The following is a 27904-nucleotide window of genomic DNA, read 5'->3' as shown; positions in this document are numbered from 1 at the left end:
TCTGCCGTGTCTCAATTCTCCAAAGGAACACAGACCCTGGGTGAGCGTCTGGTACCCCCAGGAATCTTGCAGAGAGTAGGGGTGGCACACAACTTTTGCAACAATGCTTTATTTAAACTCAAGTCAAACTTCTGTATCAAATCTTTCTTCTAAGAACAGCCTGGCAGCTGGGTCAGGCCAAAGGGGGCCCATCTAGTCCAGCTCCCAGATGCCCCCAAGAAAAGTGAATGCACCATCGCTGACCTTTATAAATAACATAGTCTTATGGCACCTTAAAAACCTAACAAATTTATTTCTGCATACAGTATTAGACTAATACAGCTACCTTTATAAAAACAACAACAACATGCAGAATCAGGTGTTGGTGCTGAAACTGCATTTCTCACAAGGCTTCCAATGACACGGATGTTCTCCTTGAAATTCTGTTTTTATTTTTGTGCCTTTTGGGGGGCAAACATAAGCAGCTCACACTGAAAATATTTTGTGTGTGTGTGTGTGTGGTAAACTCAGATAAACACTTTTGCATTGTCATGTGGTTCAAACATCTTAGCGCTGTTTCACCATTGCCTTTTTAAAGGGGGGAGTGGGGTACCTAAATAATGAAAAGTTGAAAGTAAATGGGGAGAAAAATAGTACATGTTTTCCTCCGCAGAAACAGGAACTCTGCCCTGGTTATTTAGCGTAAATGTGGTAATGGGGAGAGGGATATGAAGGCTTGGAAGGATAGGAAGGTGCCGTGAAATATGGTTAATGCAAAGCCCAAGAAATAGGCAGCCACACCAAAACACAGCGTGAATTTCCACTTTTGCTACAATTCTCCATCTTCTGCCTTCCTTAGGAGGGTGAGACCGACCTCTAACACAGTTTGCAAGAACACACCTTGAACATCCAAGGATGCGACTTCTTCTCATCTGCAAAACAAAAATGCCACATTTTTAAAATCTTCTGCATGCTGTTAAAAGGTTCCCATGCACATGCAGGCACACAGAGCCAGTTGACTTTAGAACAACACATTTTCATAACTTTTAACAAACATCTGCAGAAATTAAGCCTTAAATCAATTTTACAGTGTTGTGGCCCAAAACAACACACACACACAAACACACACACACACACACACCTCCATACCACAGACTGGTATCTGCGCAACTTCTCACCTCTCATATACCTAGAAAATGGAGGGGCAAGGAAAGTCCAGCTTAAGAAGTGTTTGTGTGTGAATATTTCCCCCTCGCTTTAGAGGTCAAGACCTGAAATTAGGTCATCTGCAGAGGCAAAAAGCCACGCAATGGTGAATGGAGTGGTACGTGGCAAAAGGGTGGGACAATGGTTAATAGACTCCTCAACTTTTTAATTGCTTTACTTTAGCCTATGGGATCTGGTGGGTCAGCATCACAGTTAAATCCTGGATTAATTTCCTGCTTGACCAAATTGATTTCAAAGCTCAACAGATGGATGGCAGACACATTATCTGGATTATCAGAAATTCCACAGAAAAGCTAGATAATACCAATAGAGCAAATTATCACTTGACTTTATGTGGTCAACGTACATTATTTACCAAAATCTGGCTATTGTTTCAAATGCATTGTTCAAGTTTGGTTGGATGCTGTGCAAAATCCTTGGGTGTGACAAACTGAAATGTCGGCTCAATACATTCCTTATGCATTCCTCAAATTATTCAAATGTCATATGAATTGTCTGCTTGGCTGATAGGCTTACAGCAAGGGAAAGGTAGTGATGACGTTTTCATTATTATTTTCAGAACAAGCTATGGGTAAGGCTGGCCATTTCTGAAGAGCTTAAGACACAGGAAAATGAAAACATTTTTTAAAAAGCATTGATATATAATAGAGAAGTGCCTCCTGTTGAATCAGACCAAAGCTCCATCATCGCCGAAAGAGCAGTCAGGTGCCACCAGGGGGACCTTGCATAGCTCAAATGGTGGAGCAAGAGACTCTTAATCTCATGGCCGTGGGTTCGAGCCCCACATTGGGGAAAAGATTCCTACATATCAGGGAGCTAAACTAGACGATACTCAAGGTCCCTTCCAATGCTACAATTCCAGGATTCTAAGCAGCAGATGAAGAAGGCTTGAGCCTGTTCACAGTGTCTCCTGCAAATGGAGGTGACCCATATCCATTGTGGCTAACAGCCGTAAGATTAATGGTCAGCCTAGCACGGAATTCTGTTGTTCACAGTGACCACTCAGATGCCTCCCACTGAAGCTTACATGCAAGGCCTGAAGGTGATGATGACCAACCCCTGATTTTCGCCCTGCCCCTGGCACTTGGGCTTATACTGCCTCTGACCATGGAAATTCTATTCGCATGGAATTCATTTCCATGAGCTTATATTGAATACCCCTCCATCTCTGCTCTTGCGCCAGTTCATTTGGTTCAAAGGCTACAGCTGGCCTCGCAAGGTCCAAGCTGTCATGCCAATTCTCCTTGGCAGGAACGCCTTCTCCTGCCATTCCTAAAATGTGTCATGCCTGCTTTTTGTTGCAAGACATGCCCCTTTCAGCCCATTAATGCCCTCCTGCTTGTTGACCAACATTTCCAAAGCAAGGTCCTTTGAGGGTCTCCCTCTCCCTGACCAGCCTGAGCACTCATTAAAGATAACATGGGGCGGCCCTCCTCTGTGTCCCACAGTGGAGTTCTGGACACCTTGGACCACGCTTGTCTTCCACTGGCTAATGAAGACCTTTTTGTTCCAGCAGGCTGTTGCCTTCCTAGGCAGATAATGCTTTATCTGAAGAACATGTTCTTATCTGCAGTGTCTGCCTTTGCTGTGTTTTGCTGATACTGCTGTCTTGCCTTTGATATTATGATTCCAGTTATTGCAAGCCATCACAAATCTTGCATATACATTAGAAGGGTGGGGTATAAAGCATTATATAAATAAATGAGGCATGTTTTCTTCCAGTTTTGCATAAGGACCAAACAGCATCGGCCCAGAAGGCTAATCTGTCCTTGGGGCCTTGCTGCTGCCTGCATAGGACCTATTATTGGGGGGGGGGGTTGCTCTGCTTTGCAAGCAGCTGATCTGAGCATCACACCCAGTTCTGGTTCCACCACCTGAGGTGAAATAGGAAGGTACCACCTGCACCCTCAAAACTTCACCAACATCACACGGTGGAGGAGGAGGCTTCCAATGAGATCTCACGGAACTCTTGTGAGATCTTGTGGAAGACTTGAGATAGCTCCACAAGATTTTGCTGGAAGCTGTTGACGCCTTGCAATCCCCATGGGATTCCACCACGCAAGATGGCTGCTTCAGTCTGCCCCAACCAGATGCCCCTTACGGATGAAGCCCACAAGCAGAATGGAACAGAGCCTGCTCCTTTCTTGCAATTCCTTGCCATTGGAACTCATCATTCTGCCTGGACACTGAGGTCCAGTGCCGAGGGCCTTCTGGCGGTTCCCTCCCTGTGACAAGTGAGGTTACAGGGAACCAGGCAGAGGGCCTTCTCGGTAGTGGCACCCGCCCTGTGGAACGCCCTCCCAACAGATGTCAAGGAAATAAACAGCTATCCAACTTTTAGAAGGCATCTGAAGGCAGCCCTGTTTAGGGAAGTTTTTAATGTTTGAAGTTTTATTCTGTTTTTAATGTTCTGTTGAAAGCTGCCCAGAGTGGCTGGGGAAACCCAGCCAAATGAGCGAGGTAGAAATAAATTTATTATTATTATTATTATTATTATTATTATTATTATTATTATTATTTGAGGCAGTGTTGGGAAGCCACCTGTTGGATGCTAATGGTGGAGGTGCCCTTTTCTGCCAAACGCAAACAGGTGGGCAGCCTCTCAAATGCCCCTGGGTGGCAACACCTTCAGCCACTGCATAGTGGGGTGTGAAGCAGGGCCCTGGAAGCCCCAGCAACATGCTACCTTGGTGCCTATTCACAGCAAATGAGGTGGCCCCAGTTTATGGCACCCCTTCCTGTCATTGCTCTGTCAGGTGAAGGTGCCAGCTGTTTAGGTGCTCAGCCTGAAAGGATGCTTGGGGAAGGAGTGGCTGCCTTGGGGTGGCCCCTGAGGGACCTCTATATCTGGGATGATGATCTGGATGAGCCCCCTGTGGAGGAGGGGGAGAGGCATGTGAGGCTCAGGTGACCCTGCAATGAGGATCAGTTCAGCTATGGGGCAGTAAAACACAGAGCTTGCTAGCCAGCACCCAGCTGCCAACCAGGTACTGTTGGTTGGTTAAGGTAACCTCTCATTTAGCCAAGCTTTGCTTTTGAGGGCAAAGAGATTTCGGCATCAGGGCTGGCCTGAAATGGACTGAAGCAGCCACCTCCAGTGGTGGAATCCTGTGGGGACACTGCCCTGCCCGCCCCTGCCACATCCAGAGAAGCAAAGAGAAGTGGCTTCAGCAGAGATCTAATCCCAGCTGCCGCTTCTCTTCACTTCTCCCATGGCACAGCAGGGCACCCAGAAGCCGCAGCCGTGCCACCCTGGAAAGCAAGGTTTTGGCACAGGGGTCAGAGGTGGGTGGGCACCTTCCCATCTCCCCGGGACTGCTGGGCTTTTGCTTGCCCAAAGATTAAGAGGCAGGCATCAAGAAAGACCTGGCTCCCCTCACCAGACCTCTCTTTTCAAACAAGGGCTTCTGTCAGAAGTGTCTCGATTTCTTATCACATAATTCCATCCCTACAAGCAGCAATAAATAATTCATGTCCCCGGGTCTTTGTTGCGGGTCCCCAAACTGCCCGGCAAGGGGAGTCTGACAGCTGTGTCAGGGCAAGCGCTGAAGATCTGGCATGACAAGGCGACTAACAAGTCGTCGTCCCTCCCCCCTCCCCCCCCCCGCCCAGTCAATGGGGAAAGTCGACAATCGCACAAAGTGTGAAAACAAAACCCCTGAAATGAAATGAAGCTGTCCCCTTTCTCTCCCTCTAGATGCTGGCTATGAGCTGATTTCCAGCCCCATAACCTCTGGTCACATTAGAGGACTCCCAGCCGCCCTCCTTATTCTTCACTCTCGCCTGTCCATTTACGCCTGTCCACGGATCAATATGAGCAATTCTTGGAGAAATACGACGTCGCCATGACAACCAAGCTACAAATTCTCAGTGGGAAGCAACGAGCCCCGTAGAAAACTCTCTGGAGGTTTCCTGACCGAGGAGGAGGATGAAAGTTCTTTAAAATGCAGGAACGGACAGAGGCCAAGGCTGGGGGAATTCATGACTCCTTCCAAAGGCAATGATAGCAGAGAGAGAGAGAGGCCAGGCAGAGCTCTCAGATGCAGCGGAGAGGCTGTACCAGTAAACATATTCTCTGGCGCACCTCTGCCTGTGTGCTAAATCTCCCTTAACTCCTCTGCTGCTGGCCTAACACCTCCTGGATTTCAAGTCGCACATCTCTGGGAGAGGGGGGAATGAGCTCAATTTCATGGGAGCTAATGGCAGAAACAATCAAAAGCCAGAATATACATTTCCTTCAAAGGGAAACAGTTCATGGAGAATATTTGCAACTGCAGGCTGCTTGTTGTTACAACCAAATGAAGCCACGGGATATGCTCTTTTTGTTGCTCAGATAGCTGACGTTTATTGTTTTCGAGCCAGTCTCAGAAGAAGCTCCTGCCCTTCTCTAACTTAGTGGCATGGGAAGAGTTGTTCCTCCTGCATTCCTGGGCAGTGCTAGAAACCAAGCCCGGCTTAGAGCAGGTAAATGGCGGCAGGCTCCTTTTCACCTCCCTCCCGGAGAATCCTGTGCTCTGAAAGCCAATCGCGCAGCCCCACAGCCTGAGGTGGGGTCTGAGATGACTTCAGGGACCTGACATGGATTTCAGGCTGCTGCACCCTTTCACCGAAAATTAAATCTCAGCAGTGCTCCTTGGGGAAGGATCAGGCCGCTCGGCAGCTGCCCTCTCAGCAGCACACATGCGTGGCTAGATTTGGGGACCTTTTAACTAAGCTGACAGAACTCAGCTTATGGTTCACGGATTGGCACACAAAGATGTAGGAGAAGAAGAAAATATATTGGCGGCAGCAGGGCAGGCTGGGGGGGGAGGGAGGGAATGGATGGACAAGGCTGCTTAGCCCTTTCATGAATGAGAGGCAGCACTCTGCAAATTCTCCTGAATACGGCCCTGGCCAACTGGGTCAAAGGAGGGACATGTCATTACTTCAGTACTTTGTGCACAAATATATATCGGCCCATGGGATGCTCCAGGAGATTTTCCCCTTCTCCCTTTATTAAAATACTAGTCTCATTCAGCCCGTTAAGAAAACGGGCGCTAGAGGTGTGACGGGTCCGCGGCCTTCCCTCCCTTTCTGCGCTCGGCCGCGGGGCGTGCCAGGAACGCAATTAAACAAAGCGCTCTCCCATCGTGTCCTGCGGCCGACCGCAGAGAGGTAGGGAAGGCCGCAGCCCCGCCGCTCCTCCCACAGGCCAGGTAGGGTTGTCAGGAGGCTGCGACGGTGGACCAAGATGGCGGCATTGGGCTCTGGGGCCGCCGCGGCCCCGGAGCCCAATGCCGCCATCTTGGTCCGCCGCTGCAGGGGAACGGGAGGCAGAGGATTGGGGGGGGGGAACGCGCGCGCGTGTACATCCCGCCTCTTCGTCCAGTCCCTGTGTCCGTGAGGCACATGCGCATTTGCGCGGACACAGGGACTGGACGCAGAGACACAGGGACTTTATTATATAGGATTAGGAAAATAATATTAGGACAAAGATTGCATTGGGAAGAGAAGCACAAGCAGCAGCAAGAAATAGGAGGCTAAAATAATCAAAAGCAGCTGTTGGAAAATTTAGCTTTATATCCAAAAACAAAAAATATAACCTTAGCTTTGAAAGCTGAAGTGTTTGATATGTGCATTTTATCTGTGATGGAGCGGAGAACTGGACACGGAGAACAGCGTAAGAACGGCACAGCATGCCATAGAACAGGCGAGCTAAGAAAGATCATTAAAAGATAGAAAAGATCATAAATGGCTATGACAAAGATCAAAAGTTGCAGGTGTAGTGGGAAGTTAAAATGGACGTATGCAGGACATGTGACAAGAGATGAAACAATGGAGAGAACTTGGCATCTATCGAAAGATGGATGTGAGAAGAGGGAGGAGAAATACAGTAGTTGCTGATCTGGAGAAAAAACGAAATGCTACAATACTGCTTCCCATTAAATTTTCTCAAGAGCAGCATGATTGATTGATAGTTGAACAGCACCCTGGTCCTTTTTTTTCTGGGAAAGAAGAGATCACTATCTGGTCCATCCAGTTTCCCATCTCAAGTCTATCACTAATTCTTATGGCAAACTTCTTATATCCGCTTTGCCCTGCCTGGCCCTGCGTGAAAGGGGCTCCAAATTCTCCAGAGACAATTGGCCAGATGCAGGCCCTGCCCCAAAGGAAACCACATTCCCTTGACCCCTCTGCCTTGCCTGCGTTCTCACACGGCTGCACCAGGCAAGCACCTAGGATTCTCCCACCTGGATTTTCCGACTCTTCCAAGACCTGCCTCTCAGCCATGTCTTTTCCTTCTTGGAGGTCCGCAGGTGTTGTGCAGTTGTCACAATTGGTGGCAGCTAAAAGAAAAAAAGAGAAGAACAGTAACACTCTAGCAATCTGATGAAGTGTGCATGCACACGAAAGCTCATACCAAAATAAAAACTTAGTTGGTCTTTAAGGTGCTACTGAAGGAATTTTTTTATTTTGTTTCGACTCAGACCAACACGGCTACCTACCTGTAACTCTAGCAAATATCTAACTTTCTTTCAGCTGCTCTTTCTATGCCAAGGTCACATTTTCTTAGTTTGGATACTAAGCCCGCCCAATTCCAAATGTCTTAAGATTTAACAAAATAAATATGAATATACGTCAAACCAGAAATGAAACAAGTATGAAACCCTTCATCTTTCTTCTCTTTCCCAGTATCTGCACCCAGCACAACTGTTTTCCCCAGTCACTGATACGCTTTAAGAACTGACCCAGCTTTTAGGAATAAGAACTTCTGTGGCAATGGAGAAAGAAGCACCACAGTAGAAGCAGTGCCTGACAATTTGCAGGGAAATTCATGGGGGAACCTGGGAGAATGGAACATACATAGCCTCTAGTGCATATATACCAACACATACTGTACGGGAAACAAACAAGATGAGAAAGAAATCCTAACATCTACATCTCTATACAGTGGTACCTTGGTTCTCAAACTTAATCCATTCCAGAAGTACGTTCCAAAACCAAAGCGTTCCAAAACCAAGGCACGCTTTCCCATAGAAAGGAATGCAAAATTGATTAATCTGTTCCAGACTTTTAAAAACAACCCCCAAAACAGCAATTTAACATGACTTTTACTATCTAACAAGACCATTGATCCATAAAATGAAAGCAATAAAGAAAGTACTGCAGTCACGCAATCAATCAGTAGGTGAACTGGGTTCCACACAGTCACACACAGACACAAAGAGCCACAAAAATGCAAAATAAATAGCAAAAACAGACAGACCTCAGTGCAACACTCCAAACGGAAGTGTGTCCTCAAAACAGAAGTGCAGCACTCAAATCGGAAGCGTAACACTCAAAACAGAGCATGCTTGTTTGAGTTCTGAAAAAAGTTCACAAACTGGAACACTTACTTCCGGGTTTGCAGAGTTTGAGTTCCAAGTTGTTTGAGAACCAAGGCGTTTGAGAACCAAGGTACCACTGTATAAACTTTCTGCTGGTCTTTTGTCACACCGTGATAATAGTCTGAGCTACCAAGGGGAGCAAGAGGCACATGGACTAAGCTGAGTCTTGGAAGACTGTCCTTCCAGGAATCCACCTTAGAGCCTGAATGGGTCACCTCAGGAGGAGGAGAGGAGGGGGCAGGTAAATCTGATTATTGTTTTGCTGCTCTTAGCAGATCATAATTCTATTCAGGCTGCAATACAGCTTTTGAAAGTCAGGAGCATTTGGTAAACAGGCAAATCTATCTTGGACTAGTGAAAGCATTCAAAAACTTATGGGAACAAAGTGAATAAATATAATTGTAAATTAGCAAGCAGGGCTTATCACTTGTAGCTACAGTATAACTTAATTTAAGTTGTGTTACAAGCTCAGCAAGACTTCTGAGCAGCTTCAAATCTAATTCGTCAAAACCATTTTCCCACCAAAGCTTGCAAGAAAACCACTAATGAAGTCTAGAGTGATTGTGTTCATTTTGACTTCTCTGTGAGGGAGGAGAATGCAAATATTCCCAGGTGAAACCTGCTCAAGGTTGCTCCACATCTCCAGAGGAATTCAATAGCTGCATTGTGTCATTTGAGAGACGCTGAAAGCCTCATGCAGTGGCACAGATCAAAGAAGGGCTGGGAAATCACAGCTGGAAGTGACCTGTAAGGCTCTTTTGGTCAGTGGCTCAATCCTGGTACTGCGGCATTTGGTAATCTGGTGGTGTAGTTTTTAAAAGGTAGGGGGGGTTACTGAAATGTAAAGTTGGGGTCTGATTGTGTAGTAAGCTCTTGCTGTTATACTGATTAAACGTCAGTGTCTTCATTACAATTTTTGGAGGGCAGATTAAAGAATTAATTCCAGAGGCCCTGAAATTAGGACTCTGAAGTGAGTAGAGCACCATATGGCAGCGGGGAATATCTCTTAGAGACACCGACATAGATGGGGTCAGCCAGGAGACTAGTGTCAACAGTTAGCTAGGGCAAAGCAGCAAGCACCAATAGGCACTCTGTGTAATTTCCAGAGAGCAAGGTGACCTTTCTTCCTCCTTATGGATACAAAGACCATATCTGACAGCTGTACATGGCCTGAATGAAGTCAGAGAGATAGAAGAGGGGAAGGGGAGCATGTTAACCCCTTATTAGACACCCACTGCAGTTAGGAAGTGAGACATGGCTCTGAGAAGGCTGAATTCAAGCCTTGGCTACCTATGTCTATAACATGGGATTCATGTGACACCAAAACACCACATGTATGCTCTATATAAAGCAAGTATGACAAAGTCATCAGCACCCCTACCGCCTGAGAACTCATGTCACCAGGAGGAAGTTCCATGAAGCCAGAGGCCCCCCCCCATCGCCCTTCAGCACTGACATCTGCAGATTGCCAGGGGCACAAGCTCCAAAGGCACATCATGCCACGTCCACACTCATGTTGGTGCAGTCAAAAGCCCCTAAAGCAAGCAGGTATGGAGGCCTTTACTCTGGGGCCAGAAGCCAAAACCCTCCTTTGGGCTCAGTTTAGCTAGAACTCTCCATGGTGCTGATAACTACTTCTCTGCTCTGTGTGTTTGAGACCTGGCATCCCACTATGTTCTGACTACACATTTTGGAATGCAAGACACCTGTCCACTGACTCGCTTTTCTGGACTTTTGACTCTGGCTCTGCTCATTAGACCCTGGGTGGATTTGGCTTCTCTGGAACCAGAAGAAGAAGAAGAAGAGAAGAAGAGTTTGGATTTGATATCCCGCTTTATCACTACCCGAAGGAATCTCAAAGCAGCTAACATTCTCCTTTCCCTTCCTCTCCCACAACAAACACTCTGTGAGGTGGGTGGGGCTGAGAGACTTCAAAGAAGTGTGACTAGCCCAAGGTCACCCAGCAGCTGCATGTGGAGGAGCGGAGACGGGAACCCGGTTCCCCAGATTACAAGTCTACCGCTCTTAACCACTACACCACACTGGCTCTCCAGGGCCCAGCTGTACCCCCCTCCTGCACCAACCCCCCCCCCCAGCAGGGTTTTCTGCCTGAAACAGGACACTGGAGTGCAAGTGTGATCTGTAAATGAAATTTAAATGATAGCAGCAAATGGCTAAAGGAATGACTCACAGAATCCCGAAGGCAATAAGCAAAGGAAGTTCCAGCTGATGCTTTGCTGGCCAAAGGCATTGCCTGGGCAATGAAGACTTGACTGCAAAATGGAAGAAGATCCATGCCAGTTATGCCTGAAGCACAATCCAGATCTATGTAACATGATAAATTTTGAGCCCATTTGATTGGGAGAGGCTGAGGGACCCCTTATGTCTTATTCAATTCTCAAGGAGGGGTCTTATATATTTACCCTAAATGGCCTCGGTCCAGTATACCTGAAGGAGCATCTCCACCTCCATCATTCTGCCTGGACACTAAGGTCCAGCACCGAGGGCCTTCTGGCGGTTCCCTTGTTGCGAGAAGCCAAGTTGCAGGGAACTAGGCAGAGGGCCTTCTCGGTGGTGGCGCCTGCCCTGTGGAATGCCCTCCCAACAGATGTCAAAGAGGAAAACAACTACCAGACTTTTACAAGACATCTGAAGGCAGCCCTGTTCAGGGAGGCTTTTAATGTTTAATAGATTATTGTGTTCTATTTTTCTGTTGGAAGCCGCCCAGAGTGGCTGGGGAAACCCAGCCAGATGGGCGGGGTATAAATAATAAATTATTATTATTATTATTATTATTATTATTATTATTATTACCCCTCCAAAGTGCTCAGGGCATACCGTCCAGTGATCCCTCTTCCCAGAGCAACCCTGCAGGTAAGGTAAGATGACTGGTCAACCAACCCAAGACCACACTGAGAGCTTCATGAATGGGGATTTGAACCCAGCTCTCCCCAGTTCAATTCTGATCCTCCAGCCACTACACCACACAGTTGATCCAGTTGCAACTGATGGCCCTACTGTGGGTGGGGTGGCAGTTCCCCCCTAGATTTCAAGAGAAGAAGACTTGTGCATTAGGGAAATACAGATTTTTTTTCTGAGAGCCATTGTACTCCTCAGAGGAAGCCCCTGCTCCTCTCATTAAGGGTGGTTAGTTGGACTCTGGCACCCACAAAATGCAAAGGGGGCGAGAAACAGCTCCCCTAATTAAGGCTTTGTAATGAATTTGAAACTGGAATTGTTTTGTTTTCAATATATGTTACCTATGTATAACTTTGAGGTGTTCTACAGGAAGTGATTCATGCATGAAAACAAATAAACAGAGCACCTAAAGCCAAACTCGCTTTTTTTGGCCTGCAAATGTGGGCAAAGTGGAGCACAACGGATAGATCTGTTTGCAGTTGAAAAAAAAACAGTGGCAGCACAAGCTGCTGAAAAACTGGGATGATGAAGGGGCCTCGGTGTGAGCCTTCTTCGCATGCTCACGTTATCTGTCTGCTGCCCTAAGCTCTGCAAAACTGTTGGGATCATCTCCTCAGATTAGAGGCTCCAACTCCAAGATGTTTCAGCAGCTCCCAATCCAATTAAGCAGAAATTAAATATACAGAAGGGTCTATTGAGCCCAATCACCTCCATTTTCCCCCAAACTGAAAAACCATATAATTGTAGGTTATACAACAACTTAATCTGACTTAAAACCTAATATCAGCCCCCTGCTTTATAAGTGCACTTGGTTAAGCTGACTTGTGATACTGGTGTGCTCAGTTTGGGGGTCGTCATTATCCTTTATTAAGTTACTTGTAATCCTAAAAGCCTGTCTAGATTTTTGGCAACGATCCAGGGATTTCCCTTCTCAGAGGACAGGCTGATTGAACAGACCTCTATGGCAAGTCTGAAGTTTCTGAGTGAGCCACAGAGCAGAGTTTGATCAGCCAGCCCCGCCAGCTAAGGGGCTCCTCCTTATGAGATCCTCTTTGACCACCACATGACATGGCAGAGCCTGGGAGGGATGTGTGTGTCAGAATATGACTGGGTTTAAATAATTTTCACCAAACCTCCTTCCAGCATAGCTGCCAAGTTTTCCCTTTTCTCGCGAGGAAGCCTATTCAGCATAAGGGAAAATCCCTTAAAAAAAGGGATAACTTGGCAGCTATGCCTTCCAGCTTTGGAGAAACTCATTATGGAGGAGGGACTCTGTCAAATGCCAGGCACGCCTCAAAACGAACAAGGCATTTAAATGGTCTGGAGTGACTTGTTTAACCAGGGGTGTTACATTATGCACAGCCCTTGCCTGCAGACTAAAATCATTTTCATTTCACATACTAAGTTTCATAATGAATTGGTGGCATTTAGGGAATAGAATACTTATTTGGTTTCAGTGCTCTTTTAAAAGAAGTTCCTACTTTCTGTAGGGGACCCAGGTGGCGCTGTGGGTTAAACCACTGAGCCTAGGGCTTGCTGATCAGAAGGTCGGCGGTTCGAATCCCTGTGACGGGGTGAGCTCCCGTTGCTCGGTCCCAGCTCCTGCCAACCTAGCAGTTCAAAAGCACGTCAAAGGGCAAGTAGATAAATAGGAACCGCTATAGCGGGAAGGTTTCCATGTGCTGCTCTGGTTCGCCAGAAGCGGCTTTGTCATGCTGGCCACATGACCTGGAAGCTGTATGCCGGCTCCCTCGGCCAATAAAGCGAGATGAGCGCTGCAACCCCAGAGTCGGTCACGACTGGACCTAATGCTCAGGGGTCCCTTTACCTTTACTGTACCTTTTACTTTCTGTAAATGGCAATGTGATCTTTAATTCTACTGTCATCTGTGCTGGCAGGGTGGGTTGGGGAACACACACACACACACACACACACACACACACACACACCAAAACAGCCTAGGGGTGTATTCAAAGGACATCAACAGCAAGCAGGATTACAGGACTGGGAACTTCTTTCCCCCTTTCACACCCCAAACAAAGCTTTCAATACTGTTTCCACAAGCAGGAGCTGATGGTGCTGGAACATGGGCGTAACCATGATTTATTTTAGGGGGGCATGCTTTATATGTTTTGGGGGGCAGAACTGAGTTATCTGTGACACATTTGGTCAGTTAGTTAAGTATTTTATTTATTTACTTGGTTTAGGTGGGGCAGCTGCCCCTCCCCTGCCATGCCCATGTGCTGGAAGCAGAGACCAACATTTCCCTGCCTTCCCAGCCAGGGTCACTCCATCAACCATCTACCACCCGCATGAGCACACAATATCTGGCCCTTAATATAGGCCCCAAGCCGGAGAAGAAAGAGAAGAAAACAAATAAGGGAGAATACAACAAGAAAGAAGGAAATAAGGAAAGAAGATATAAAAGGAAAGGAAAGGAAAAGCAACAGGAAGAAGTAAGGAAAGAGAAAGAGGAAAAAAGAAGAGTAAAAATGAAAAATGAAAAGAAACAATAAAGATAAAAGGACTTTTTCCATCTGCCAGTTACTTTAAAAAGGAAGGAAATATTTAAGAAATTCAGTCCATAAATCCACCTTCTTTTTATTTTAAATGTCTCAAAATCATTTGATTCCTCTCTGACTTTTGACACCAGTTTCAGGGCAAACCCATTTAGTTATTGTTTACCCTCACAAGGACCCAGGGAGGCAGGCCAGGACCAGTATTCTCCAGGACTGATGAGGAACTGAACCACAGAGAGCTGGGATGGAGGTGGAGGGAAGGAGGGAGGGAGGGAGCGAGAGAGCACTTGCAAGACTGCCTTATAGATTTAGATCATTGCCCCCACCCCTACCTTGGGCAACTTAAGCTGCTCCCAAATGCCCTGACTTTGTCTGCATTCATCCACCATGTTGCAAAGGGATTTGATCCAATTCATTTGGCTGTTAATGCAGCTGACTTGACAACTAGCCTTCTGTTAATTCTGGTGGGGAGGCAGATGTGTTGAGACCAGGCAGCAATCTCTACCAAAGCAGCACGAGACAGCAGGCTCTGACATCAGGAATTGATTTTATTGGAATTGCCAGAACCCAAGAAAGGTCTACAGTGGGTGGGGGTGGGGGTGAGACACATGACCCAAAAACTAGGATGGGGAGCTTGTGGTCTTCTAGATGTTGTTGGACCTCCATCACCCCCAGCAGTCAGAGGGGAGGTGTAGTCCAACAACAGGTGCCCCAACACAGCCTTTAAATTAATGTCAAATTTGGGGCCAGCCCGAGACAATTTGCTTCCTCTAGCCACCTCAAGTCAAGGTGAATATGCTGATCACGACTCAACTTATTTTGGAACCTGATGCAGAAAACCCATCAGGCTCCTCTCTTTCTCCCTGAAAATAAAATTACAATAATCAATGGAATAATCAATAATTGGCTGTCTTTTCATAATATGCCAAATCAGCTGCCTGAGGCAGTCACCTTATTCTGCCTAATAGTACAGCTGTCTCTGTTCAAACTGCAAGTGGTTCATAAGAAGAGCCTTATAAACATGCAAACGTATGTATCTCACGAAGCAAGCCGTAGTCCTAAAAGCTTACACCATAATCAATGTGTTAGTCTTTAAGGTGCCACAAGACTCTTGGTTGTGACCCAGACTTATGAGCTGTATGCAATAAGATTGGCCTTACAAGCAGACAAAGCAGGGATCTCTGTTGAGGATCAGAGCAATGAGCACAAGACTTCCATCTGATTCAAACTGAGAGCTCTCTTTAGAGTTTTGTCAAAAGCCAGAGGAGGCTTAAGCAGCTGTCATCTGCAAAATGCCACCAGCAAAATCATAGTGCATCATCATAGGGACGCTGTGGTGGTCAACTGCCACAACCATCAGTGTCAAACAGTAAAACTTCAGACCATGGAGATCTGCAAAGACTTGGACTTGATCTATAACTACAAACTATCTATCATATCTATCAATCTACTGAATCACTCAGTAGATTTGCAGGTGAAGCAATACACAGACTCCATGGCACTGCAATTATTTTCAAAATGCATATTTAGCAAGATGTATAAATCACTGTGCAAGGATACAGTACTGTGCCTATGAGTAGGTGTATACAAGGAAACACAAATTTAGAGCAGTGATAAAAGAGTCAAACGCACAAGAAACCAGCATTTGGTTGCAGTTCATCCAACCAGCCAGAAGACACCCCGCCTCCTTTGGCCTAGTGGAGAAAAGGTCAGAAAGCAATTTTGAATAATAAACGAGACCTCCTGACCTCCTGACCCAAGTGTGGCAGGGTCAGTGGCAGCCCTTTTCACCAAATGCCTGATGGCAGAGACACAGACAGCTCCACTAATGAGCTCCTAGATAGAGCAATTGCCAATCTGGAGGTCACTGGCCTGCTGCTTCACAGGAAGGGGAAAGTGATGCTCTATTTGCCTGAAAGTGGAAGCCAAGGGGGTCAAGGAGACCCAGAATGGAGCTGTTCCTCCTAAGGCCAATCTCAGTGTGGGCATGATCTCATGAGGAGGTAGCGCATCACCAGCTCCACTGGAGAAAGACCACCACCACAAATCCTCAATGCTGCCTTAGCTCCCACTCAGTGTCATGGACTGGCTAGATGCAGAGGAATGGTGGAAAGTGTCAGGATCTCCTGCTCGCGAGTAGGACCCTGGCAGAGACACCATAGCTGCCAAGTTCTCCCTTTTTTAAAGGGAAATTCCCTTATGCTGAATAGGCTTCCTCGCGAGAAAAGGGAAAACTTGGCAGCTATGAGAGACACATGCCCGACTGGCATGTTCTCTCCCTCCTGATCGATTGTCCGGGAGCTTCAAAAGCATTCTTCTGCCCAAACATCACAGCGACTGATGCTAACTGACATCAGCACACTTACGGATCTGCAGAGTTTGTGCAATTGTGCAACAGACCTCAGCAGCACAGCATTTGGCTAATCTATTTTATTTACACATAAACACACATGGAGCACTGCAACCTGGCTCCCTCTCTCTCTAGCATCAGACAGCAAAGGCGAACAAAGGACAATAGTCCCACTTCAGGAACACAGGAACACAAACATCCTGTCTTCGTCACTTCCCACTGTGTGGAGTCAAAACATACACAGTCCTGTAATAAACAACAATCCCATGAAAGCAAACGCAGGGAATGAATCTCTAACAGAAAGCACCAGTGGGGGAACCCCAAGAGAAGAAGGCTCAGAGCCTGGGGACTGGTGATTGGATGATGACTAGTGGTCAGAGGGAGAAGACTGGGAGCTGTTTGTGTTGGAAGAGGTAAAGAATTTAGTGAGCAGGGAGAGGCTGTGGCAGAAAGAAGTGCAGAAGCAGAAGTGGAAGCAGAAGAGGAGAGAGGCCAAGAGGCTGAGATGAGTCAGGCTGGTGAAGATGCCAGGGTGTCTCCCTCTCCTGCTATAACAAGCTCCCCTTCCCCCTGGTCTCCCAGGACCAGGAGAGGTATGAAGTGGAAAGAGAAAAGACAGGGGGCCTGTGTAGTCTCAGATTGCTTGGGAAGGACCCTGGTGAGGAGCTGTGGGAATGTGAGGAACCTCAGCCTCCACAAATCCCTTGTAGGTGCAAGACCTACCAAGAAGAGTTGCTGAGCTCATTAGGCCTGGCACCCCCGAGCAAGCCTTGCTTCTTCTAACAGAGTTAACTTCACTTACTCAGTGTGATTTTTTGCTGGTTGGCTCCTTGATGCTCAGCCTCTTCATCCCCATGTGTCAGGAAGAGACTGACAGGCTCTTTCTGATCTGCTTGCACTGGGTCAGATCCAGGGATCAGCTAGAAACCTCAGGGAAGCCCAGCACTGCAGCAGAATGGAAATACCTGCATCCACACCCACACATACCATATTAGTCTCCAGCCAAATATTAAGCATTGAATGGCCTCAGCACCTGTAATTTCTATCAGTATAATCGCTGTGATTAATAGCCCAAAGTTGTCCATCTAGTTCAGCATCCTGCTTCTTCCTACAGCAGCCAGCCAGAGCTATTGTTCCCCCTTCAGAAAATGCCATTCAGTGGCACACACATCTTATGAACCAGGAGGTCCCATCCATGTGGTCATAACAGGCCTCTTCCATGAACTTGTCTAATTCCCTTTTCAAAGCCACCTGACCTTGTGGCTGTAGACGTACCATGTGGCAGTGCATGAATGAGTGCGAAGATTGACAAAAGTGACACTGCTCTCTGCCCACTGTTTATGCACCATGCCTGATTTTACAGCCTTCTACCATGTCCTCTCTTAGTTGCTCCGTTTTCTAAACCCCAAAACCCCCAGACTCTTTGGCCTTCCCTGCTACAGCAGATGCTCCAGCCTCCCATAGAGGGGAGGGTTTTCTAAATGCAGATTTTCTAACTAGAATAACCACTATCATTTAAAAGTTCCCTATCTCCTTACTATGGAACCCCTAAGCCTCATTAAAGCGATTCGTAGCTGTTTGTTTTCCCCTTGTGGTTTTAGGTCATTTGTGTGCGCCCCCACCCCACAAGAGTTCTGGTTCTTTTCCAGATTTCTGACCTCCTTGAATCTGAAGCCAAGCGCATTTGCAGACAGCTGCAACACGAGAGCCTCCTCATCCTCCCCTGCCATTGACCTTCAACCTGATCTGAAAGAGCCACCTTCTTTCTGAGAGAGAAGTTATTCATTTACTGTAATAGCCTCCTGAGCAACGGCTGGCAATTGTGCCCAGATGGGATTCTGTGGGGTTTCCAGCTCCAGAACCAGCAGGAGGCTGCAGTTGGATCAGCTGGGGCTGCAGAAGTTGATCTTTAAAAATATGACTGGTGTGTGGAATTAAAGGGAAAGAGTGTGTGTGTTTCAGTGCAAGCGGGGCGGGAGGAGGGATCACAAACAACAGTTCCTATCATTTTGCCTGCGTCTATTCTCCACTTACTGTTCCTAAGCGGAAATCTAATCTTCTCTGTTGGGGACGAATGGGGAATCTGCAGCGCAGCTTTTCCGCTGGGCCAGATATATAAATGCGGTGGCTCTTTCATTCAAAAGTGCAAAGAAATGAAATGGACTGGATGGGGGGAAAAGGAAGCACCGGCTCTGCAAAGCCGAGCTGCAGGTGGCGATGGAGGAGACAGTTTGTGAGGCATTTATCACAACCCCTAGACAAGTTATTGAGCTGTCTGTGAAAAACAGGAAGAGTTCTCGCAGAAGGCAGTGGCTGAGGCCCTTGATTGATAGAGTGAGATGATGCAGAGCTGTCTGATGGCCTCTCTGTGAAATAACGCAGAGGAACTCAAGGTCTTTCTTGACAATCCCTGACCACAGATGAACAGCTACTTTATTACAGCGCAGGGAAAGGTTGCACCTTGCTCCAGACTCACCCACCCGCCGATGCACACAGTTAACTTCGCCAGCAACCCACCGTGTGTTGAAGGGGTCTGCAGACTTTGTAGGATTTAAAGGGACAGCAGGTTGTGTTAGTTCAAAGGTGAGCTTCTTCCCCGCCCCCCCCCCCCATGCAACGAAAGTAACTGGAAATTATATAGTCAATCTGTACAATGCTGTTCTAGGACCAGGCAAGAATATCGGGCAGCTGTGCTTACGCCTTCTGAAACCTTGACATTGTCAGCCTCTATGAAACGCAGGATTTTATTTGTCTTTAAGCCAGTTTACAATAGAGAGTGATACCTGAGGGATCTTCTAAGGCAGAGGTGAATCTCAAGTGCATAGCTGCCAAGTTTTCCCTTTTCTCACGAGGAAGCCTATTCAGCATAAGGGAATTTCCCTTAAAAAGGGGGAGAACTTGGCAGCTATGCTCAAGTGTCTGTGCTGCAGCTCCAGTGGCACTGATTTCAGGAATGCCTCCCAAGTCACTTTGGATGTTGCGGGGCATGTCTTCTTGGGGGGGGGGAGCCTCGTTTTGCTAACTCCACTCCACTTGGTGGGGGTCAGGGGGGCTGCATCAGGCCTCCAGGCTAGATCCCTATTTTAGAGTAACGGCTCTGTGAGCAAGTCAAGTGCTTGACTGGCATATCTCTTGGCACACACTGTTGTCCCTTTCGCATAGGCTGTTTGGTGCATGAGAGAGCAAACCGAATCAAGCGGCCTCTCCAGCCACTTAGGGATGGATGCAAGAGGAGACTGAACTTCCTGACACCTGAGCCATCTCAGTCCAACTCAAATGACGGGAGCAGCCACTCTACAGTTCACAGATTTGATTTTTTTTAAAAAAATATTAGCCACTGAATTTGTTTTATGGTTGGATTCCTAACATGGCCAAGTTGATGTTTCAGTGAAAGGATCAGAAATGATACTTTCTGGTGACTGCAGCAATTTGTGACTGGCAATTTTAGCCAAGAGAATTCAACAAACAAGATTTTTAATGGGCTCTACCAGCTTGATTTTGAGAAACGCAGGTGGACACAGCAGAGAAGGCACCTTAGTTAGCTGACTAGCCTGCTGCTCCAGTGGGTTGTTGGCAAAGTTAACTGTGTGCATCGGTGGGTGGGTGAGTCTCTTGGTGCCTCTTCTCATTCCTTGGGGCAAGGGTCACATCAGATCTTGGGGAGGGTCTCTTTCACCTCCCAAGCAGCTGAGCTGTCACCTGCTCCAAGCTCTGTTCCTAGCTTCAGCTCCTCTGGCACACCACTGTTCTTAAAACCCATATGCTGGAGAGCACAGCCATTTGGATCAGGCCCAAGGAAGAAGACAACCCAGTTTGACCTGGGAAGGAGAGGACACTGAGAGCTTCTAAGAGAAATGGCTCCATAAAGTGCACTGTTAAAGGTAAAGGGGCCCCTGACCATCAGGTCCAGTTGTGTCCGACTCTGGGGTTGCAGCGCTCATCTCGCTCTATAGGCCGAGGGAGCCAGCGTTTGTCCGCAGACAGCTTCCAGGTCATGTGGCCAGCATGACAAAGCTGCTTCTGGCGAACCAGAGCAGCGCACGGAAACGCCGTTTACCTTCCCGCCGGAGTGGTCCCTATTTATCTACTTGCACTTTGATGTGCTTTCAAACTGCTAGGTGGGCAGGAGCTGGGACCGAGCAACGGGAGCTCACCCCGTCGCAGGGATTCGAACCGCCGACCTTCTGATCAGCAAGCCCTAGACTCTGTGATTTAACCCACAGCGCCACCTGGGTCCCTCTGTTATGCACTGTTATGCTCCTGCAAATGAGTCATCCTTGCAGTAATGACACCTATGGCTGAGAGACAAGTGGGCTTCCCCAGGCAGGACCTGAAGTTGGCAATCCCAAACAGTCAGGTCAGCTCATGCTGGTTGTGGCACAGAGGAAAGGCATTCCCTTTCCAGATGGATTCTAAAAAGGCAGTTCATGATCTAGCAAAGGCAAAATGTCAAGGGGAGAGAGAGAGAAATGGATGAGGCTCAGCAGTGGAGACAGACAGAGGTTAGCTGTGGAAGGAGAGCAGCAGCCAAGGTAAACTGCAGAAGGAGCTTCCCATCTCCAGTTTCTGTTTGCTTGTTTGTAATTTATTTTTAGAGTTTCTAGCAGAATGGATTGACGGATGCATTATGTGCAGCAGATATCAGGCCCACGCGGGCAGATGCTTAGTTGAGGTTTTCAAAAATGCACGGAGCACAAATCTCGATGACCCCACCAAATGTCAGGTGGGCCAAAATCTTTGCAATGCTTTCAGATGCCACAACACAACACCAGGTCCAGTCATGTTCGCAAGATGAAGGAACTAGAAGCAGCAAGTTCTGCAGCAAACCTAAGCACAAAAAGTTCAGGGGAACTTGGCTTCTTCTTCTTCTCTTGCCCAGCCCCCATTGGTAGAAGGTAGTAAGATAAGGGTAGGGAAAGCAGGAAGGCCCCAAATACCCCCGTAAAACCTCAGCTCTGGCTTTTAGTTATTTCTTCTCTACCCTTGTGCTTGATTCAGAAAGCACAACCAGTGCAAAGTGCAGCAGGTTTTTTTGGGGGGGGGACACCCACCTTTAAACATCAGTGTTGAAAGTTCTATTAGTTACTGATCCAAGTTCAAGGTTTAGTTCTCAACATTTAAAGTCCCATTTGGGACCAGGCGACACCACCTTTTAAAGTGGCCCTTCCTGTGCCTTGACATCCAAAGTGTTGCTGTGGAGTTTCAACAACATCCTAGCAGAACTGTATCCTGTCTAATGTTTTGGATGGGCCTGGTATGGCGCCTGCACAATTGGATTTTGTGTAAAAATACACAACAAATCTGATTTCTGTTGCATTAAGGAGTTATGTCTGGTAAAATATATGAAGCAAAGAATGAAATAAGCTGCAGTTCTACAGAGTCTTCCATTTTGCTTCCTTCAATACTTGACCACTAATATTAGAGAATATTGGATCAAGGTACAGTTTTAAGTGAATGTCTATGAGATGATACAGTAGCCAAGTTAAACCACAGGTTGGACGATAAAATACAAAATTGAGTTGTGTTCCTTTACAGGAAAGGGCTGTAATATGAAACAAGGGTGTAATGTCTTTCAGTGATGCATATTCCACAAGAGGAGGAGGAGGAGGAGGAGGAGGAGGAGGAGGAGGAGGAGGAGGAGGAGGAGGAGGAGGAGGAGGAGGAGGACGAGGAGGAGGAGGAGGAGGAGGAGGAGGAGGAGAAATGTGCTGGCAGGGACCTCTACCGAGGCAGTTCAAGAGCACAGTACGTACTTCCATGGAACAATCATGGCTAAGGACCATTATCAAACCATTTCCCCCTCTGTGAATTTGCCAAATCCCTTCTTTAGAGCCACCGAAGTAAAGTGGCCTTCACCACTTCTGGTGGCAGGAACAATCCCACACCTCAGCAGCTCAGAGCACTCTGCCTCTGTTCTGCCAAACCCCCTTTCTGTAGCCAAGGAAGAGCCTTCTTCAGCAGAAGAAGAAGATTGGCAGGCCATGGCTCAGTCCAGGAATGACAGTGGCCAAGTCCCTCCTAGTCACTTTTTCTGTTAGGACATTAGCCACAGGGCGCTACATTTGCCTAAAATGGTAGGGTACTTATGGGTGGGGCTTTTAGATTTCATTAAGGGTCCCCTGAGCTCTGGCATGAATCAACTTGGCTAATGAGAACTTACAGCACCTAGACATAGTTCTTTTAACATACCAGTGTTGACTTGATAACTGAAGGCAGAGTCATGCCAATTGGCCCAGTCGGGTTTTGTGCAAAGACCAGACGGCAGATGAAAGGATCATACAAGCCCAACCACCCTAATCTTCAAGCAGGACACCTTATGCCTGAAAACATACAACATGGATCCCTCGCCAGCCTTGGTACAAAAATAGCTAAGGAAGAGAAAGGAGGAGATTCCAGGAAAGAAGGAAATTGCTTATCTATTTCAACAAGTTTTTCCCCCCTAATGTATTAGTATATATCTGTTTTAGTGAACAACAAACTGCCCTCTTCTTGCTGAGATCCAACTGTCAACACCTTTCTTTTCAAGTGGGTTGATGCAGACGCTCTTCCTGAATGGTGCCTTGCAGAGTTCACAATGCACAACCTCTTCCTAAATATTCGAACCAAACAACCTTCTAGCAAACGCAGGTTACACATGGTAAACTGTGACTCCGTGAATGCTCAGGGGTCCCACATTGATGTAACCTGCACCTGGGGGAACCTGACATGAGACATGTTTTCTTTTTCTTTGGTTTTGTCTCTTTTAAAATTTACATTAGTTTTCTATATCTTACGGTATTATGACTTTCATAAAAATCCTAATACCAAAATATTGGTGTAGAATGGGGACAGGAGAGGGGAACCCAGTGTAAAACAAAAAATAATCCCACATGCATGTCTATATTAGCACAACTGCAACTATCAGCTGTTTTCTTTATGGCTGAAAATGTTTAACTTTTCTTAGATTCCTGGAACAAACGTGCTATCACAAATCTTCATGACAGACACATGCACACCACGAGATTATGAATTAGCTATGACAGAGAAGACTCACTAATAGGATTGGTTGTAAACTTCAGGTCACTTAATTTTAAGGCTCAGCTAATGGCCTAAAGAAAATTGGATATCATCTCATAACATAAATTCTGAATCAGACTTTCCTGCCCATCAACAGGAACACCATTAAAAGTAACAGCAACTAGGCCTGCTGTAAAATGAAATGATGCAGCTGTAAAACTAATTTCCACAATGTGGATTATTCTACCACCAAATCATAAAAACTCCACATTTCATATTATGATGTTATAAAATTGGACCAGTAACATTTTTAGTATAAGTCTGATCTCACTGATAAAAGGTAAATCTGAAAACATCTGCTCATTTCCATACAATTTGTTGTTCACTAATGTTATCTATAAAACGACATGCATCATTTGTTTGCATTCATATTTCCAATACACCCAACAAGAATGAAATACTAGAAGCATTTTGAACATTTACACAAAGCAACACCCTTTCCCCTCCATGCCTTAAATATGGAGATAGTAGGAGCAACCACCTGAGGAAAGAGGGAGATCTGCAGCGGCAGGAACTTGGGGACGGAGAACCCTGGTCTTATCTCAGAAATTAACCGCTTCTCCAGCCACCTTAACCTGCCCTCACACCAACAGATGAGACACTTACCCAGCAAGGGGTGGATCTTTATTATCTCTGGCTCCTCGGTCCTTTGCTCCTCCACTTTGGCACTTCCTTGCCCATGACCATTGGAAAACGTCTTCCGCCGGTTTCTCAGGCCCTGGCGAACTTCAGCCAGCAGAGCGGCCTGAATGGCTTCAGTCATCTGCCAGAGATGCAGGCTGTCAGTGAGGAGGGTGTTAGGCTGCCCTGCTCCAAGCCCACACCTCCTTCCCTCCCCCTCTTCTCCCAAACACAGCTTCAGGGAGGGGGCAATGAGCAGGGAAGGCCTACCTACTTACCTGTGCTTCTGAGCACCTATGCTAGCATGCTCAGTGCAGAGGAAAGGCAAAGCTAGGCTCACCTTTTGCCCTGCTGCATTGCTCTCTCAGTGGCAACTGGCTTCATGATAGGAGGGGGTGAAGAAGAGGGGCCTGGGGATGCTAAAACTAGGTGGGGTTGAGGAGGTGACCGGAACCTTGTCACATACGCAGCAGCCAGTTCCCGATATTCGTTGACTTTGAACGGTCCAAAAGAAAAGACCTCTCCACACACTGACACATCAGACAGATGGCTAGGCCAAAACTTTCCCCTAGACGCATCACCTTTTTATATGCAGAGTGCTCTTTCAGATGTTTGCATGGTCATCCATATCAAATAATTACTATACATGAACTAGCACAATATGTGAAAGGTTCAGGGCCAGCCTATTCCCTGACACGATCGTCTTACACATGTGTAGGGCAATCACTGGAAATCCTACAGGCCAGCCACAAATAGTTTCTGCTCATGCTTTCAGCAGGCTGTTCCTGTGTTGGTGAACTGGTACTGAATCAAGGCAGAGACCTGGAGGCTGGGGGTCTTCCTGATTCCCCCCAGATCTGCAAAAGCTGCTTTGGTCTGGATTCCCTTGAGCTTGGCTAGATGCCAAGATGTCCCTGCAGGACACACTGTGGTAACAAAGAAGGTGATCCTGGCTGCATCACCAACAGATAACTGACTGCTTCTCTGTCAGTGGGCTAGAGCAGGCTTCCTCAACCTCGGCCCTCCAGATTTTTGAGACTACAATTCCCATCATCCCTGACCACAGGTCCTGCTAGCTGGGGTCATGGGAGTAAGGCCAAAAACATCTGGAGGGCCGAGGTTGAGGAAGCCTGGCCTAGAGCTTTAACTTGCGCACCAAATGTCCCAGCTACCATATAATCTTCCCCATGCCAGCAGTCTGCAATGGAATGCCACCACCTATTGAAGGCCTCTTTGCACTTTGTTGCTTCAAAGAAGCCTACACAATGGTTCTCAATGGTTCTCAATGGCAGAAGAGCACCTACCTCTATGGATTGGTCTCTCCAAGAAGAAATAAGTTTGACGAGTGAATTGTTCTCTGGTTCATGGACAGGAAACCCAAGCGTGTCTGAAAATAGAGGAAGCACTCTTTGTCAGGCTGCATCCAGTTGAAGCATAACAATGCACCAGGCCTCTAAAACAGAACCACTGGTCTTGAAGGCCTTGTAAAAGATAATGGCAGTATAAGAAAAGAAGTTACATTAAGCATTTGCAAATAAATAGGAAGCTTGTCACAAGTTAACAAACATGGTATTGTTGACTACCTCTGAACTTTCTGTTTGCAATATACAGCCCTCTTAAATTTAATCCACTTGAAAATACACATATCAAATCACATGTAACTGAAGTTCCGGATTCCTCAGTTTTGATTTCCAAGGTCCCCCGCCCCTGAAGAAAATCCATCCTGGGGTGTAATGCAATATGCCCTACGGTCTCCAGTTTACTTACATAACATCAGCGTAGGAGAGTATCTATTTCTCCCAGCTTTAAAAAACCAATACCTTATTTTTAGTCTTGGTTACCAATGGCTATTTTTCTTATCAGTAAAGAATTAAGGATATAACTAAATTACCCATAAATCACCCACATATGAGCTATATAAAGCTAAACGGAAAAAGAGCAGTAAGGAATATCTTGAGGATGCTGTAACTGCTAATGGAGCTGATATAGAAAATGGGAGAAGTTGGTGTGGGGAGAAGCAAAGCGGGGCTGTGACTTAATGGCAGGGCAGAGGCCCCACACAGGCAGAAGGCTCCATGTTCAATCCTTACATACCCTCCAAGTGTCCCAATTTCCCAGGGACAGTCCTGGAATTACAGAAGCCATCCCAGTTTCTGATTTGATCCTGGAATGTCCTGGTTTTCCTTTTTCCTTCCCTCTATGTCTCGGAGAACAATTACTTTTATTTTTTAATTGGTTTTATTCATAACAAACAGTATAAAATAAACATCAATACAATATCACAGTGTGGGATTTCTCCAGTCCCTTGACTTCCCTCTCCCCTCTCCATGGTTCCATTATATTTATTATTCATTCATGCATGCAGATCTTATTTTCCATCTATATTCTCCGAGAACAATTAAAAGTGGGGTGGGTGGGTGCGTGGAGGTGCAAAATTGGAGTCCTGTTTATAGGGAAAATAAAACCCCTGCACCAAATGAAGGAAATGGTGAAGCTGGCATATGAAGCCTTTCCTTTAGTTTTGAAGAAAAAGGTCACCAATCCACTTTAAATTCTTTAATTGCAATGCTTCTGTAGGCAGCCATTTATTAGGAAACACTTGGAATGTTGATTCCTTTATTATAAATGAAACCTTACACTGTCTACTCAGAAGGAAGTCCCACTGTATTCAATGGAGCTTACTCTGGGTAAAAACTGAGCAGCTTTGTTCCCTGGGCCATTTCAGATAACCAGCTTCCACCTAACTGTTTCCTATTCAACATCCTTTTGGAGGAAGGTTATTTTGGTTATTTGGTTATATTTGGTTATTTAAAGGATTCCCCATCTGACTATAATTTAGGACGTGATGTAGGCCTTTTGCATTTCCTTGAGGAATCTGGCACCTGCCTGTCCACTCCTGAAATTTCTTCCACTGTTTATAACAAGAAATGAATATTGACTTTTTGCAGTCACATTGGGCAAACTCTCAAAAGGGGGAGGTTGTTTCATTTAGCTCTGAGCCAAAGATCTATGGGGTATACTGAAAAATCAAACCTCTCTGACCCAGTTGATGCTACAATAAATATATTAGGTGCTACAATACTCACTGTTAAAAGATATGAAGAACAAAGACATGATCAGATTTTATGAGTTTATGGCACGCTGCTTCTGGGGTGAGAGAAGCTGTTGCTTATGAAATACAAAAAACATATTGTGGCCCATGCAGCTGCCAGGAACTAGGAGAAGTGAAACTGGTCAGCTTCTTCTTCCATCAGCTGTATGTTTTTCTGCCTGCAACAGGTTATTCATAGGTTTGTATGATCATGACATTAAAACATAAAAGTCCAGTTCCAGCTGAAATCAATTCATGATGAGAACGATGAAGCCCCTGGTAGTCACTAGGATAAGAATTTGTTACCAACAATGCTGAAGCTTTACTTAGGGGGACCTTACTCATACAACAGTTTTGCTGGAAGGAGCGCTAACTTAGGTCTCTCTCTTTCCCTTTTACGATAATGGAAGTTTGAAATGTTCATATGGAGGGTGGTGTCACTCACCACCCATAAGTAAAACCCCCAAATGGCATCTCTTAGCAGTCGTATCTCACAAAACAGGAGGGAAGCCCACTTGGAGCAGCACTGAAATGATTTACTGGCCCAACATATTTCAAGTTCACAAGTCAGAGGCTGAGAAACAACTGCTGTGCCTCACACCTGTGCTTCAGGCGCATGGCTTAGCTGCCCTACCAGTTGGGAAATAGTTGCGATCATGACGGACCAGCCTTTTAAATGAAAGTAAGGATACCTGGGGCATCTTGAGTGTTGTGAGAAGTTCAAAGTTCAGAAGGTACTAGAGGAACATATGGAAACCTCAGGCTCCCTTCTCAC

The 27904-nt window shown here is 46.4% G+C and overlaps 1 protein-coding gene across 1 annotated transcript in view; it reads right to left on the bottom strand.

Moving 5' to 3' along the window:
- Nucleotides 1-268: 268 nt before the first annotated feature.
- Nucleotides 269-27904, bottom strand: part of WDR72 (WD repeat domain 72) — a 76767-nt gene continuing 49131 nt past the window's right edge. The window contains exons 17-20 of the mRNA XM_060282691.2: nt 25343-25425; nt 24024-24180; nt 7437-7532; nt 269-911 (exon numbers count right to left, since the gene is read on the bottom strand). Of these exons, the coding sequence (XP_060138674.1) occupies nt 856-911; nt 7437-7532; nt 24024-24180; nt 25343-25425 (392 nt within the window). The 3' untranslated portion in view covers nt 269-855. The remainder of the gene's footprint in view (nt 912-7436; nt 7533-24023; nt 24181-25342; nt 25426-27904) is intronic.

The sequence above is a fragment of the Zootoca vivipara genome, chromosome 13 (assembly GCF_965207765.1).
Source record: "Zootoca vivipara chromosome 13, rZooViv2.hap1.1, whole genome shotgun sequence".
In the NCBI taxonomy this organism is placed as follows: domain Eukaryota; kingdom Metazoa; phylum Chordata; class Lepidosauria; order Squamata; family Lacertidae; genus Zootoca; species Zootoca vivipara.
Note: the sequence above shows the minus strand (reverse complement) of the source record. Positions and strands in the feature narration are given on the sequence as shown.